Source organism: Pleurodeles waltl, chromosome 3_2, assembly GCF_031143425.1.
Source record: "Pleurodeles waltl isolate 20211129_DDA chromosome 3_2, aPleWal1.hap1.20221129, whole genome shotgun sequence".
Classification (NCBI taxonomy): domain Eukaryota; kingdom Metazoa; phylum Chordata; class Amphibia; order Caudata; family Salamandridae; genus Pleurodeles; species Pleurodeles waltl.
In genome coordinates, this window is record NC_090441.1 from 174162617 (window position 1) to 174179094 (window position 16478).

The 16478-nt window shown below is 42.7% G+C and overlaps 1 protein-coding gene across 4 annotated transcripts in view; it reads right to left on the reverse strand.

The window, feature by feature from the left end:
• Positions 1–16478, reverse strand: part of USP37 (ubiquitin specific peptidase 37) — a 328025-nt gene that overhangs the window by 214259 nt on the left and 97288 nt on the right. For all 4 annotated transcript variants that reach the window (XM_069227105.1, XM_069227104.1, XM_069227107.1 and 1 more), the window contains 2 exons: positions 14225–14342; positions 13685–13764 (listed from right to left, as the gene is read on the reverse strand). In XM_069227105.1, the coding sequence (XP_069083206.1) occupies positions 13685–13764; positions 14225–14342 (198 nt within the window). The remainder of the gene's footprint in view (positions 1–13684; positions 13765–14224; positions 14343–16478) is intronic.

The window sequence follows — 16478 nt, forward strand, 5'->3', positions numbered from 1 at the left end:
TACATCTAGCCCAGTGTTTCCCAAACTGTGGGTCGGGTGGTGAGCCAGTTTTTGGTGGATCGACAAAATCCAGCCAATGAACATGCCTTTAAATTATGTATTTATTGTGTTGCATCTGCTGTGTTTCAAATACAGATCAAATGCCAGCCTGTCTTCTGCTTTTTTTTTATTCAACAGAGACTGGAGTTTACAAACTGGTCACTTTGCAGTCCGAGAAAGAAAAATAAAGTAAATTATGTGACAATCCTGCTAGGATACATGAAGCGTGAAGGGAAAGTCATTTTTACCTAACAAAATGTAAATACCTGTAAACTAATTTTACGCGTTAACCAGTTCGGAAAGGCAAAAGGAAACACTTATTGTAATTCTGAAGTGAGATGGAAAGAAAGATTTCAGTACAATCTGAACAAATATAGACACTTTACTTGGAGATTCACAAATATTTTTACTTGGAGATGCACAAATAATATTCACACGGGAGGACTATCACACCCAAGTAGGCTAATAAAACATCCCACCAGATTCGCCACCTGACTACACATCCCGTTTTACTGTTCTGATGGAGATAGGGGTTAAGTTTCATTGCCTACATGCTTCAGTGGAGCAGCAAGGAATCATTTATGGCTTTAAGGAACAGCCCCACAAAAACTAGAAATTAAATACCCATACTGGACTTTTCTTTGTTTGGCCTAAAGCCCTAAAACTGATGAGGATTGTATTAGGTGAAGTAGCACAGGGCCTCAGATTCTGACCTTGCCTGCCTTATGAGTCATCTGAGGTAATATTTACGTCAGCTGCCCAACACAGATCAAATAATCTAATCACAGCTTCATCAGCACCCCCTGATAGCCTTTAGATAGATCATTTGAGCCCTAGGGTTAGTTCGATGATAGACATCAAAGCTGTAAATGCCTTAATATTAGGCAGTTATGATCACCAGATGTGGCATAACATCTCATCATGAAGGCAATCGTGACGGGAACAACATCTGGAGACAATCAACTCAGGATTAATTCCGCTAGCAGGAGCAGCTGTTTTAAGAGAAGGATTGAGGTCTAGAGCTTTCCGTTAAGCAGTCCAAGCAAAGATCCTGGAACGCCATTTTATGCACTGTGTGGAAAATGTGTGAATGGTGCCCTACAAAACAATAAGACATGGACATAGCAAAATCCCTGGAGAATCAGACTCAGCCACTTTTAATGGATTGTGAAGGTCGCAGGTTTAAATCCGTATGAAGGTCAAAGCCTACGTTTACTAACTCCACCTTCTCTCCCAACCAGCCCGCCCCCTCCAAAAGCCCATTTCATTGCAAGAGGTCCTGCCAGACTACCACAGCACCCTCTCCTATGCTGAGAGCCGATACAGAGAGGAACTGAGCCAAGCCGATTTCGGTTTTGCTTCCAAGGGAACACCCTCTCCAGGCTAAACTGAATCCTAACTGCTCATCAGTGGCTGAATTCCAAGAAACTCAGGAGTCAAGTTAGCTACTCCATGCTCTCATAACATAGCGCATACAATTAGTCTTTAGGGTGCTAGGCTGCTAGCAACAGTCCAATCATGGTAGAAATGTTCATAGTCTTGCTGCCACTAACAGTGCTGTTCTAATATTTTGTGTGGTGATCACTAAGAAACACAACAAGACTGTTCAAAAAGGATACGTTATTTACCTGTAAGCCTAGTTCTCTTCCAGGGAACTCCTCAAAGCCATAAGCACTGAATATTCCCACCCATACACTGAGACATCTGAGATTATGGAAAATGTCACTTACTCAGTGTACATCTGTTCGTAGCATGTAGTGCTGCAGATTCACATGATGTGCATATCCCACCAACTAGTGTTGGGCTCGGAGAGTTACAAACTGTTTTTCTTTGAAGAAGCTTTTTTGAGTCACAAGATCAAGTAACTCCTCTCTGCTATTGCACATGGGGATACAGTCCTTTGTTAGATTGTTTTCGTGCAGGAGGGTGAAGTAAGGAGGGAAGATTTGTATATGTACACATTTAGTAAGTAAAGATGATGTCCATGCAATGTATGGAAAATGTCACTTACCCAGTGTACATCTGTTCGTGGCATGAGTGGGTAATTTGCAGGTAAGCTGAAATTGCGGTAAGATGTATCTTAATGGATGAAAAAGCTAGTTTTGACTTTTGCAAATGTAGCAAGTAGCTTACGATGTCTTTAGCAGATGCGTGTAAAGGTTGGATTTGATTATTGTGACAATAATGAACAAACCTTTTCCACTTATTTGCATAGCAATGTCTAGTGGTTGGTTTTCTAGCTTGTTTTATGACTTCCATACATTCCTGTGTAAGGTCTAAGTGTCCGAACTAAGACTTTAGGAGCCAAATTGCTAGATTCAGCGATGCTGGATTGGGGTGTCTGATCTGTTGATTGTGTTGAGTTAACAGATCTGGTCTGTTTGGTAGTTTGATATGAGGCACTACTGAGAGGTCTAGTAGTGTTGTGTACCAAGGTTGTCTTGCCCAAGTTGGTGCTATGAGTATGAGTGAGTTTGTTTGGACTCAACTTGTTTACTAGATATAAAAGGAGTGGGAGAGGGGGAAAAGCGTATGCAAATATCCCTGACCAACTCATCCATAACGCATTGCCCAGAGACTGATCTTGTGGGTACCTGGATGCGAAGTTTCAGCATTTTGCGTTTTCTTTTGTTGCAAACAGGTCTATGTGTTCCCCAATTGTGGAAGTAAGTGTGTAGTACTTTGGGGTGAATCTCCCATTCGTGGTTTTGTTGGTGATCCAGAGAGAATGTCTGCTAATTGATTCTGAATCCCTGGAATGAACTGTGCTATTAGGCGAATGTGGTTGTGTATCGCCCAATGCCATATTTTCTGTGTCAGGAGACAACTGTGTTGAGTGTGTTCCTCCCTGTTTGTTTAGGTAATACATTGTTGTCATGTCTGTTTTGACAAGAATGTGTTTGTGGCTTATTATTGGTTGAAATGCTTTTAACGCTGGAAATACTGCCAATAGTTCTAAGTGATTTATGTGAAACTGTTTTTGCTGAGAGTCCCATTGTCCCTGAATGCTGTGTTGATTGAGGTGTGCTCCCCACCCTATCACGGAGGCATCTGTAGTTATTTTGTATTGAAGCACTGGGTCATGAAAAGGCCGCCCTTGGTTTAAATTTATATTGTTCCACCATTGAAGCGCGGTGTATGATTGGCGGTCTATCAACACTAGATCTAGAAGTGGACCCTGTGGCTGTGACCATTGTGATGCTAGGCACTGTTGTAAGGGCCGCATGTGCAATCTTGCGTTTGGGACAATGGCTATGCATGAGGACATCATGCCTAGGAGTTTCATTACTATTTTGACTTGTATTCTTTGGTTTGGATACATGACCTGTATTACATTGTGAAATGCTTGTACTCGTTGTGGACTTGGAGTGGCAATCGCTTTTGCTGTGTCGATTGTTGCCCCTAAGTATTGCTGTGTCGGACACGGCTGAAGGTGTGACTTTGTGAAGTTGATTGAGAAACCTAGTTTGTGTAGGGTTTCTATGACGTACTTTGTGTGTTGTAAACACGTTCTAGTGTGTTGGTTTTGATTAACCAATCGTCTAGGTACGGGAACACATGTATTTGCTGCCTTCTGATATGCGCAGCTACTACTGCCAGGCATTTTGTAAAAACTCTTGGCGCAGTTGTTATTCCGAATGGCAACACCTTGAATTGGTAATGTACCCCTTGGAATACAAACCTTAAGTAATTTCTGTGTGAAGGATGTATCTGTATATGGAAATATGCATCCTTTAGGTCTAGTGTTGTCAGGTAGTCTTGTTGTTTGAGCAGTGGGATTACGTCTTGTAATGTCACCATGTGAAAGTGGTCTGATTTGATGTAGGTATTTAATGTTCTGAGATCTAATATAGGTCTCAGTGTTTTGTCCTTTTTGGGTATGAGAAAGTACAGAGTAAACTCCTGTTCCTTTCTGTTGAATTGGTACTAATTCTATTGCTCCTTTTTGTAGCAATGCCTGGACCTCTAGTCCTAGAAGAACCATGTGTTGTTTTGACAGTGTGTTTTCGGTGGAATGTTTGGAGGGAATGTGAGAAATTCTATGCAATAACCATGCTGGATAATTGCCAGTACCCAAGTGTCTGTTGTTATCTCCTCCCAATGTTTGTAAAAATTGCTTAGTCTCCCCCCCCCACAGGTGTTGTGAGGGGATTTGTGACTTGGAAGTCACTGCTTGTTTTGAGGAGTTTTGAAAGCTTTGGAACTTCCCTCTATTCTTTTTGAATTGTCCCCCTCTATATTGCCCCCGAAAACTTCCCCGCTGATATTGACTTTGATAAGTGGGCCTTGTTTGTGAGGTTGTGGGTTCTGTAGCTTGTCCTCGAAACCCCCTCTAAACTGTGTTTTGAGAAATGTGCCTCTGCTCTGTGGGGAGTAGAGTGCGCCCATGGCTTTGGCCGTATCAGTGTCTTTTTGAAGTTTTTCTATAGCCGTGTCCACCTCCGGCCCAAACAACTGCTGTCCATTAAAAGGCATATTTAGCATGGCTTGTATTTCCGGCTTGAATCCTGACGTACGCAACCATGCGTGTCTCATTGTTACAGCAGTATTTACTGTCCTTGCAGCTGTATCTGCTGCATCCATGGCTGACCGTATCTGATTATTTGAGATACTTTGTCCTTCCTCTACCACTTGTTGTGCCCTTTTCTGGAACTCTTTGGGTAAGTGTTCTATGAAATGCTGCATTTCATCCCAATGAGCCCTATCATATATTGCCAGAAGTGCTTGTGAGTTGGCAATGCGCCATTGGTTTGCTGCTTGTGCTGCAACCCTTTTCCCTGCAGCGTCAAATTTGCGACTCTCCGTGTCTGGAGGTGGTGCTTCTCCCGAGGTGTGAGAATTTGCTCTCTTGCGAGCTGCCCCTACTACCACAGAGTCTGGTGTTGATTGCTGCGTGATATACACAGGGTCTGTAGGCGGTGGCTTGTACTTTTTCTCCACCCTTGGAGTTATGGCCCTGCCCTTCACAGGCTCCTGAAACACCTGTCTGGAGTGTTTTAGCAATCCAGGTAGCATAGGTAAGCTCTGGTATTGGCTATGAGTGGAGGATAGTGTATTAAACAAAAAGTCATCCTCAATCGGTTCTGCATGCAAGGTGACATTATGAAAAACCGCTGCCCTTGAGACCACCTGCGTGTAAGATGTACTGTCCTCAGGTGGGGACGGTCTCGCTGGGTAACAGTCTGGGCTGTTATCCGATACTGGCGCATCATAAAGGTCCCATGCGTCGGGATCGTCCTGACTCATTGCAGTATGCGTTGGGGATTGCATCAGTGGTGGAGTGGCTACCGGTGATATGTGCATTGATGGTGGTGGAGATGGTGGCGGAGTTGTTTGTCTTGCCACCTTTGCCTGTGGCTGCTTGTCCTTTTCTTGAAAGGCAAGTCTTCTTTTAATTTTATTGGGGGAAGAGTGCTTATCTTCCCTGTGTCCTTTTGAATGTGGAGCCTCCTTTGAGTATAGTCTGGCACCATTGATTCTAGTTCTTGTCTGAACTTATGTCCTTGCATTTGGGAGGACAACCCCCGTTCCTCTGTGTAGGAACCTGATTTCGGTTCCGAGGCTGGATGTTTCGGAATGGAAACCTTTTCGGTAGCCTTTTTCGGCTCAGACGACACTTTATTTTCGGCGTCGTGGTCTCTCAGTGCCGACCCATTTCGGTGCCGAACTTGCTCAGAGCCGCGGTCTCGGGCTCGAGATTGCTGTGTGCCGGTATCTCGACCAGAGTCGGATGACTTCGACACAAGCGTGCCCTTTTTCAGTGCTGATGATCGGTCGCCTATTTTACGGGTTAAGCCATGGCCTGTTGGCGGTGGCGTCCCCTGGGCTTTTGTGGTCTTCTCGTGAGTTTTATGTTTCGACGTCTTACTCACGGTTTTAGGCGTTTCTTCAGGATCGAGCTCGTCCGAGTCCGACTCCTGGATGGAGAAGGTTTCTTCTTCCTCCCCCAAATGGCTTTGTCCTGTTGGCGCCGACACCATTTGCAGTCTTCTTGCTCTTCGGTCTCTTAATGTTTTCCTCGACCGAAACGCTCGACAGGCTTCACAAGTATCTTCTTTGTGTTCTGGAGACAAACAAGTTACAGACCAGGTGCTGATCTGTATACGGATACTTGTGACATTTTGGGCAGAAGCTGAATGGGGTCCGTTCCATCAGCCTTGAAGAGACGTGGCCGGGTCGACCAGGCCCCGACGGGGGATCGAAAAAACCCCGAAGGGCCACCGGAGCTCTTCAAAAGTCGGTGTCGATCTGTAGTAACTAACCCGATACCGAACGCAAACAATACCGTCAAATTTTCTGAGATTCTAACTAACTTTCCGAACCGAAACACAGAGCGAAAAGGAACACGTCCGAACCCGATGGCGGAAAAAAACCAATCTAACACAGAGTCGACGCCCATGCGCAATGGAGCCGAAAGGGGAGGAGTCCCTCGATCTCGTGACTCGAAAGACTTCTTCGAAGGAAAAACAACTTGTAACACTCCGAGCCCAACACTAGATGGCGGGATGTGCAAACCATGTTTATCTGCAGCTACACATGCCATCGAACATGCATATTTACATAAGCAAATACTACAGGCTTCCGGGTAGGAGGGAGGGCGCGCGTGAATCTTCAGCACTACACACTACGAACAGATGTACACTGGTAAGTGACACTTTCTGTTCAATGGCATGTGTAGCTGCACATACACGTGCTGTGCATAGACTGAAAAGCTGTCCCTCTTCTAAGTAAGCAGTGGCTAGCCTGTAGGAGCTGGAGTAGTTTGAAACACTGTTTTAAGCACTGCTTGGCCAGCATTTGCTTGTTGGCGAGATAGCACAGCCACACAGTAGTACTTAGTAAATGTGTGTGGTGTGGACCATGTGGCTGTTTTACATGTGTCTGCCATTGGTATGTTTCCCAAAAATGCCACCGACGCTCCTTTCTTTCTAATGTGCTTTAGCGTTTACTAATAGTTGCCTTTTAGCTTTAACATAAGCAAATTTGAATATATTTTACTATCCATCTGGCCAATCCTTGTTTGGATATCGGATTCCCTTTATAAGGCTGTTGAAGACACAAAGTTGTTTAGATTTTCATAAATCTTTTGTTCTGTCTATATAGTACATGAGTGCTCTTTTAAGCTTAAGAGTGTGGAGAGCTCTTTCAGCAACTGAATCGGACTGTGGAAAGAAGACTGGCAATTCCACTGACTGATGTGAAATGGTGAAACCACCTTGGGTAGAAATTTTGGATTTGTCCCAAGTACTATTTTGGGTTGTGAATTTGGAGGAAAGGTTCTTCTAAAGTGAATGCTTGAATTTCACTTACTCTCCTTAAGGAAATAATTGCTACCAGGAAAGCAACTTTCCATGAGAGAAACTGAAGCGTGCAAGAACGCATGGGTTCAAATGGCGAACCCATAAGACTTGTGAGCACAATATTAAGATTCCATGCAGGAGCTGGTGGAGCTCTAGGTGGAATAACTCTTAGGGGCCTCCATAAAAGCCTTTATGACAGGAATTCTAAACAGAGGTATGCCGTCTGTTTTGGAGGTAAGCTGATATTGCTGTTAAATTGATTTTAAAAGGAGGACTATGCAAGATTTGCTTTTTGTAAGTAAAGCAAATACCATACAACATCCTGTACCGATCCTTTAAGCGGATCAATGTTTGTGGGTGGACAGTAATATACAAAATATTTTTATTTTGTTGAATAGAACTGTCTAGTTGTAGGTTTACGTGCTTCTTTAAGAGGGTCCATACATTCTGATGGAAGCTTTACATATCCAAACTGACTTCAGGAGCCAAATCGCCAGGTTGAGTACAGGGGGACTGGGATGTCTGATTTGACCTTTGTTTTGAGTCAATAGGTCTGGTTTGTTTTGAAGCTTGGGATGTGGTACTACAGATATATCTAATAGTGTTGTGTACCAATGTTGACGTGCCCACATGGGAGCTATGAGTATCATAGTGAGGGAAGTGTGACGTATTTTGTTGACTAGAAATGGAATTAGTGGGAGAGGTGGAAGCATGTAAGCAAATATCCCTGACCAATTGATCCATAGAGCATTGCCCTTGGAGCGAGGGTGTGGGTACCTGGATGCAAAACGTTTGGGCATTTTGCGTTTTTGCAAGTTGCATACTTTGCAAGTATGTTTGGCATTACTCACATGTGGAAGTAATGTTGGATAACTTGGGGGTGAATCTTCCATTCGTGTATTTGTTGCTGCGTCCTGCTTAAGAGGTCTGGTATTTGGTTGTGTATCCCTGGGATGTACTCTGCTAGTAGGTAAATGAGATTGTGAATTGCCCACTTCCAAATGGTTTGTGCTAGAAGGGACAACTAGGATGAGTCTCCCCTATTTTTGAAGATAATACATTGTTGTCATATTGTCTGTCCTTATTAAGACTGTCTTGTGTGTGATCTGTGGTTAGAATGCTTCGATGGCGAAGAACACTGCCAGAAATTCCAAGTGGTTTATGCGGTAAGTCTGCTGGATTGAGTCCCATTCTCCCTGTATTTAAGATTGTCGAGATGGGCTCCCCAACCGGTTATTGATGCATCTGTGGTGACTGTGGCACAGGGTCTTGAAATGGCCACCCCTTTGATAAGTTGGTGTGATTCCACCATTGGAGAGTTCCAAGTCTGGCGGTCCAACGACACTAGATCTTGAAGTAGACCCTGTGCTTGAGACCATTGCTGTGAAAGATTGTTGCAAAGACATGCATTGGGTACTATTGCTATGCACAATGCCATCATTCCCAAGAGCTTCATGATAAATCTTACTATGCAAGTTTGATTGTATTGGAGTTGCGATGACTGGAACGCTTGAAGTCTTTGTAGGTTTGGGTACACTTATCCTGATTGAGTGTTCATAATTGCTCCCAGATATGGTTGTGTTTGTGCTGGCTGGAGATGGGATTTTTGGTAATTGATTGTGAACCATACTGTATAGGGTATTGATTATGTTTTGCATGTGCTGTTGAAAGGTTTGAATGGTGCTGGCATTTATGAACCAGTCATCCAGATAGGGAAAGACATGCATATGTTGCCTTCTGAGATATGCTGCAACCACTGAGAGACATTTGGTGAATACCCTTGGTGCTGTTACTCCAAAAGGTAGCACTTTGAACTGGTAATATTTGCCTGCTATCACAAATCTTAGGTATTTGCAATGTGCTGGATGTATGGGAATGTGGAAGTAAGCATCCGTTAGATCTAATGCGGTCGTGCAATCTTTTTGTAATAGAAGAGTGACATCCTGAAGGGTAACCATGTGGAAATGCTATGAAAGGATGTACTGATTGAGAGGTCTGAGATCAAGAATTGGTCTGAGAGTACCATCCTTTTTTGGTATATGGAAGTATAGAGAATATACTCCTCACCCATGTTGAGCTATAGGTACCACTTCTATTACTACTTTGAGTAGAAGTGATTGTACTTGTTCTGATAGAATGAGATGCTGTTGATTCAATTTGTGTGAATGAGGTGGCATGTTTGGTGGAATGGAAGTGAGTTCTAGACAGTAACCATGCTGGATAATTGACAGAACCCATTGATCTGTAGTGATGCTGTGCCATTGTGGATAGTAATTTAAGAGTCCTCCTCCCACAGGAGATGTGTGCTCTGTGGGGATGGTGAGAAAGTCACTGTTTGTTAGATTGTGAGTAATCTCTTGGTGCAGAAGGTTTCCCTCTCCTGTTAGATCCTCTATTGGAGCCTCTAAATGATCCTCTAGTCAAGAATCGTGAGGATTTTTTTGATGGGTTGATGGTGTTCGTGGCCGAAGGTTTGAAACTCCCCCTAAATTGTGACCTATGAAAATTCCCCCGGTTGGGTGTGGTATACAAAGCCCCCGTGGCCTTAGCGGTCTCTGAATCTTTTTGAGTTTGTCTAGGACTGTGTCCACTTCAGGGCCAAATAAATGCTGCTTATCAAAAACGGCATGTTTAAAGCTGCCCAATGTATTTCAGGGTTAAAACAGGAGCATCATAACCAGGCATGCCTCCTAATAAGCACACTGGTGTTAACTGATCTAGCTGCCGTATCAGCTGCATCCATAGCAGATCTTGTTAGATATTGCCTGCCCTTCATTAACTATTTGTTGTCCTCTCTTTTGGTGTTCTGAAGGGTACTGTAACAGCTCTTCCATTTCGTCCCAGTGTGCTCTGTCATATCTAGCGAATGGAACTTGTGAATTGACTATCCTCTAGTGATTAGCACCTTGAGGCCACCTTTTTCCCAGCTGCATCTATTTTTCTGCTCTCCTTATCAGGAGGAGGGGCATCTCCAGTGGACTGGCTGTTGGTCCTTTTTCTGGCTGCACAACAGCAGAATCGGGAGGAAGTTGGGCTCTTATAAACACAGGGTCTGAGGGTGCTGGTTTATATTTCTTGTCCACTCAGTGATAATCCTAGCTTTAACAGGCTCTTGAAAGATATCAGAAGCATGTCTAAGCATGCCTGGGAACATAGGAAGACTTCATATTGCTTGCGTGTTGATGCTATTGCGTCAAACAGAAGATCCTGCTCTATGTGGTCAGAGTGCATTTGAACATTATGGTATGCTGCAGCTCTAGCCACTTTTTTCATTATATGCTGCAGTGTCTTCTGGTGGCGAGGGTCTGGCAAGATATAACTGAGGGTCATTTGGTAATATGGGATCAGATTCATAAGTGTCCCATGGACCTGTGTCCAGTTGATCATCACTAAATTTAATCACCATGTGGTGCAATTGAGGCTGTATGTGGGTGATGGAAGTGGAGGTGGTGTGGAAGGAGGAACATGAGTGGTGGAGAGGGCTGTTCCTGCATTCAAACCTTTACCGGTTGCTTTTGCTTAAAGACCTATGATGGAGGAGCATCTTTTGAAAGTGTCTCTAAAAGTCAGTTTCCTTTTAAAGGACATTGGAGGGGAGGCAATTATTCATCCTATGTCCTTCTGAATAAGTATTTTCCTTTGTTTGGTGTCCATCACCTCTAGAATAGGTTGATTGTCTATGGACTCCTGGATAGAAGTAGTTTCTTCACTACCCCTAGCTTTCGACTCCGAAGTCTTTAGTTTTGGTCGAACTCAAAAAAGCGTCAGCTTCGAAGGTGGTAAAATCCTTTTCGGTTCCGAAGATGGTGCTGCCTTTTTCGGCTCTGAAGTTGTTTTTTTGGATTTTCAGCTCGACTCCGAAATTGGTTTAGTCTAAGCCGAGTGCACCTTGGTGTTAATTCTTGAGGCTGAACCTGAAGGTTGGTCATCCGGACTTTGTTTTCGAATCTGACCATGGCCTGACAGCAGTGGAGGATCAACGACCAGAGCTGGAGACTTTTTAGCAACTTTGGTGTGATGGGGTAGCTGTACTCACGTACTGCACCTCAGGCACATAGTGGCTGTCATCATATGAATGTTCTTCGGAGTTGGAATATTGAACAGAAAATACTGCCCGAGCCTCCTCTTGGGCATGTTCTTCACCGAAGAGATCCGGTGTGTCTACCATTGGTTTCAACGCCATCTCGAGACAAGCTCTACGATCCCGAAGAATCTTCTTCGATCAAAAACATCTACAGGCATCGCAATTGTCTTCTTGATGGTCCTGAGCTAGAACAAGATTGCACACTGAGTTGTGTACAGAAATTTCACGTGACACTGAGGACAGAATGGTAACTGAGTTTGTTCTATCAGATTCACATGGGAACAGGCCCTTAAAGGGCGAGAAAAAAAAAGAAAAAAAAGACCAACAGTCTAAATCAGATCGAGTATAGATGAAAACACATTCGAACCTGACGGCAGAAAGAAAACAATCTAACAAAGGACTCAATGTCCATGCGCAATATCACAGAGCGGAGTAGTCACTCAATCTTGTGACGTGAAAAAGCTTCTTTGAAGAAAAACAACGAGGCACTGAGCCCAACACTAGATGGCAGAATATGCACAGCATGGGTATCTGCAGCTACACATGCCATCGAACTTTACACCCGCCTTACAGCAAGGGCCAACACCGGGGGCAAGATATCCAACAGTTACAATACCTACAGGGAGGACAGACAGGGCTGCCCGCTCTTACCCTTGCTGTTTGCTATAGCCATAGAACTGCTAGCGGAGAGTTTTAGGGCCAGGGGCTGGGAGTGGGGCGTACTTAGAGGAGGGGTCCCACTCATCTCCCTTTATGCAGACAACCTCCTTATTTACATACGAAATGGGAATGCCGTGCTACCCCAGGTGCTCCAGATGCTGGAGAACTTCAGTAGACACTCTGGCCTACGACTCAACAGAAGGAAGACGTGTGTGTTTCCGATGCTCGAAGGGGTGTCACACCCAGTTTCGGGTCCAGAAGACGTACTCTGGGCTCCCCAAATGTTTCAATATCTGGGAATTCAGATATATCACAATCAAAGGGACCTAACCTTGGTGGGACATATCGCCCACTGAAAGCTGCGGTGGCCTTCTGGCGCTCGTCAGTTACCCGCTAGGGTCACACTTTCCAAGATGGTGATGCTTCCCAGACTCCTTAACTATTTTACCAACTAGGATCATGTAAGTGCATTACACACAAAAATATATACAAATACAGAAAATCATATTGACAATACAAAATATAAAAATCTCAGAACAGCCATGCCAGGATAAAAAGGGCCAAACTGCATTAGCAGCAAAACACTTTTAAAAAGACCTATAGTTGGGACAGAACACTTCCTGAACCCTGATCTTAAACACTGATCTGGTGGGCAAAACCACCATGGGCCATAAAAAGTCCAGTGAAAGCAACATGCAATAAACTAACTCAAAAAGGACTGACCTGTACAATGTAGGCTTGTTTCAACATTGACAAGCCATTTTAACAGTGTGCAGCAAACAGATCCAATTGAAATGAACTATGCACTTTAACTGATAATCAGCCACTCTCGCTTTGCAATAGAGCTAAATATAAATGCCCGCCCCCCTCCAAAACAAATAGCCGCATTCAGAAAACAAGTTAAGACAACCTGTCCAATTAAAGCTTAATTCACTCTGTACTGGGGAGGGACAACTGATTTTACAATTCCCTGCCCTTTCAATAGTTTTGCAGCCCCAGAAAGAATAGTAGCACAGGCAATAAAATTAACTTGTTATACAATAAACAATAGCATCATTTGCCCTTGTAAGGGTATTACAAATGTGCTATTGTTAATGTATGGGAGGAAAGTATGCCTGACAACTAACAGCAGAACTGGTGTTATATACATATGCCTGCCATACAATGAGAAATCATTGGCAAAGTTGATGTCCATCAATTTCTTCCATGGGTCTTTCTTCCTAAACCAATATGCTGACAACGTCAAAGCATGTTGTGCAAGCCCAGAGCCAGCAACAGAGTAAAATAATTTGCTAATACAAAAGATAGAAAAAATTGTTTTCAAACATGGAATTCATTTTTGTGCCCAGAAAAGTTGTGCATTTTCATCTAACGTTTAAACATAGAAATAAAATAGCAGATTGCACACTTCAAACTAATAAAGGAGAGGATTAACAAAATGTGGACTGTTATGAACACAACAGGTTGAACTACCTTATAAAAGGGCACCAGGAGTTGTGAAAATCATGACTGGGTACATCATAGTTTACCAAGAAAAAGCTTTAGGCAGGAATATTAAAAGTCACAAACGGAGAATAGAAGTTAAAGGTTTGACACTTACCTGGGTAGTCTGTTAAATTTATGCATGACTGAAGCAGATTTTCCATTACATTTTTCACAGGAGTAATCTATTTCTTCAGTCTGCAGATATATACAAACATGAATTGCCAAAGTTAGTAAACTGGAGATACTGGCACTTCGAAAACCTTATTTACACATCCACCGAGTTTTATACAGCTGTTTATACAGAGAAAGGTTCAAATACTGCAAATTTAACAAAGAAAAATGATAGTTACAGTAGGTAAGGAATGGAAGGGTGCAAAGTACTTTGTCATTTGCAAGAATTGAAAAATAACCAAGTACTACGAGAAAGGGAAGGAACCAACATCGATACCTACAGTGGAAGCACAGGATAACCCACTATGTCCTGCTTTGGGTTTTGCTCACTCTGGGGCCTGCTAGAAATACAGTGACACTGATCTTTTGGAAAAGCTTTTTTAGTTCTGCCTGCAGAATTCCAGCTGGAAAGAGAAGGGGCAGGAAGTCCATAGTTTTGTTAACTGGGCAGCAGCTAAATGTTTTAACATAAAAAGCAACATACCCTGAAAAAGAGATCTAGTGAATCTTGGATGGAACGTGGAGTTGGAAGTTTCCTTCTTCGAGGTAAGTCAATAGAGAGATCATTAAAACGTTCCCGCTTTGTCACCATTTCACCACACCTAGAATTACAGAACAAAAAAAACTCACTGTTTGAAGCAGAATTAGGACAGAAGAAACAAGCAAATTTATACAATTATGTTATTGGTTTCACCTGCCCATACTAGTCAAACTGCTAACGTTTATCAAGAGTTTAAAAAAAGAAGAAGAAAAAAAAAAAGCCTAACAAGTGATTCTTCTGTTGAAATGCGGTCTCATTTTCTGACAGTAGATCCATTGAGTTATTCTAAAAACTCTTTCCAGGCTGATGACTACTGAAAAACACTTTAAAGAGGCAAAATGCTGGTTAAAAATGCCATCCCTAATGGGAAACACTAAGAAGTCAACTACTAGATTGTTTTTTTTTAGGCCTAATTATGTATAGCAAAAGCAAACGAGCAATGGACAGGGATAACTGCACTGAAATAGAACACTGAACAAAGCTTCAAGGCCTGGGAAACATGACTAAACGGATGAATGTAGTGTGCGGAGTAAGGCAACAAATACATCAAGTAGGTAAGGAGGGTAGATTGCTAATGTGGGAAATGTGAGTAGGTGAATCAGAACACCAAGAAGAGCAAGGCTAACAGTTTAAAGGGACACAGAAGAAAATTTAAATAGTACACTGAAGCACACAGGTAAAAAGAAAAGAGAAGCAAGAGAGGAGAATTATGATGTGGAATGTGAGGCAATAATCAAGTTGTAAAATTAAAATGTGAAAAGTAAGGTTCCAAAAAAAAAAAAGGGGGGGAATTTGAATTTAGTGGAATTGATTGTAAGATGTAACTTGCAGATATAGATATGTGGAAGGAGAATTCAGGTGACTATTTGTCTTTCTGTTCATTCTTTCACAAAGCAGGGGAACATTAGTGGAAAACTGAATGCCCCCAATCTGATTTTAATGTAAGAAGGCATTGCATTCCTAGCAAACTCTAGATGCTCTAGGTTTACACCCTGTTGGTTTAGGCTGTCACGCTTCTAAAGTAATGCCTCTATTAATTGTTCCTTGGCAAAAAACCCTTGCACGTAAGTCACTTCTGTGTTTGCATTCTCAGTCTATTAAACTACAATATAATTGTGCAGACAAGTAGTTGGATTCATAATTAGGCCCTAGGCCTTTTTCAGAGCCACTATCTCATATAAACTCTCATAAGTACACAAACGCATGTCAAGAACTGTAAAATGTGGGGGGCAAGACACTAGCATGTTCGCAGAGAGGTATAAAAACCTACCCATTGCTGATATGGGGAATCGGGTTCAGACGTGACAACTGAAAATCCAGTAATGAGGAACCCTTTGACACTTTCTCTATAGGTTCCCGGTCTTCTTTCAACACAGAATAGAGCATAAAGTGACATACTATTGCAACACGCTACTGAGACTTCAATGACAAAGGACTGAAACTATCCACCACTAGGCTGCGGACTCTACAAAAGGACTTGAGCCCCACCTCTTCAACATTTTCAACGTTGAGAATGCACTGCTGGTGATGGAATGGACCCCATTTCAACACAGTCCCCCACTGTAACACAAAATACCCCTGGGTCTGGAGGCTGGGCATACCATCAGATATACAGAAACTCCCTGGAAGACAACCCAGATATTGACAATTTTGGGGCAGAAACCCCTAATATATACCCTCCCTCTCTCCAGATATATATATATATATATATATATATATATATATATACATACACACATATACATACATATATACACATATACATATATATATATATATATATATAGAAAATGACTTACCCAGTGACCATCTGTTTGCGGCATGTAGAGCTGCAGATTCACATGCTGTGCATATATCGCCATCTAGCGTTGGTTTGAGTGTTACAAGTTGTTTTTCTTCAAAGAAGATTTTTAGAGTCACAAGATCGAGTGACTCCTCCTCTTGGTGATACTGCGCATGGGCATCCTGTCCTTTGTTAGATTGTTTTCCAGCAGGAGGGTAAAGTAGAGTGAAGAATTGTATATGTACAGATCTATAGTAAGTAAAGGAGATGGCCAAGCAATGTATATACATTTTTAAATGAAGTACAACAGCTACAAGCTGCCGGGGAGGCGCATGTGAATCTACAGAACTATATGCCACGAACAGATGTACACTGGGTAAGTGACATTTTCCATTCAATGGCATGTGTAGCTGC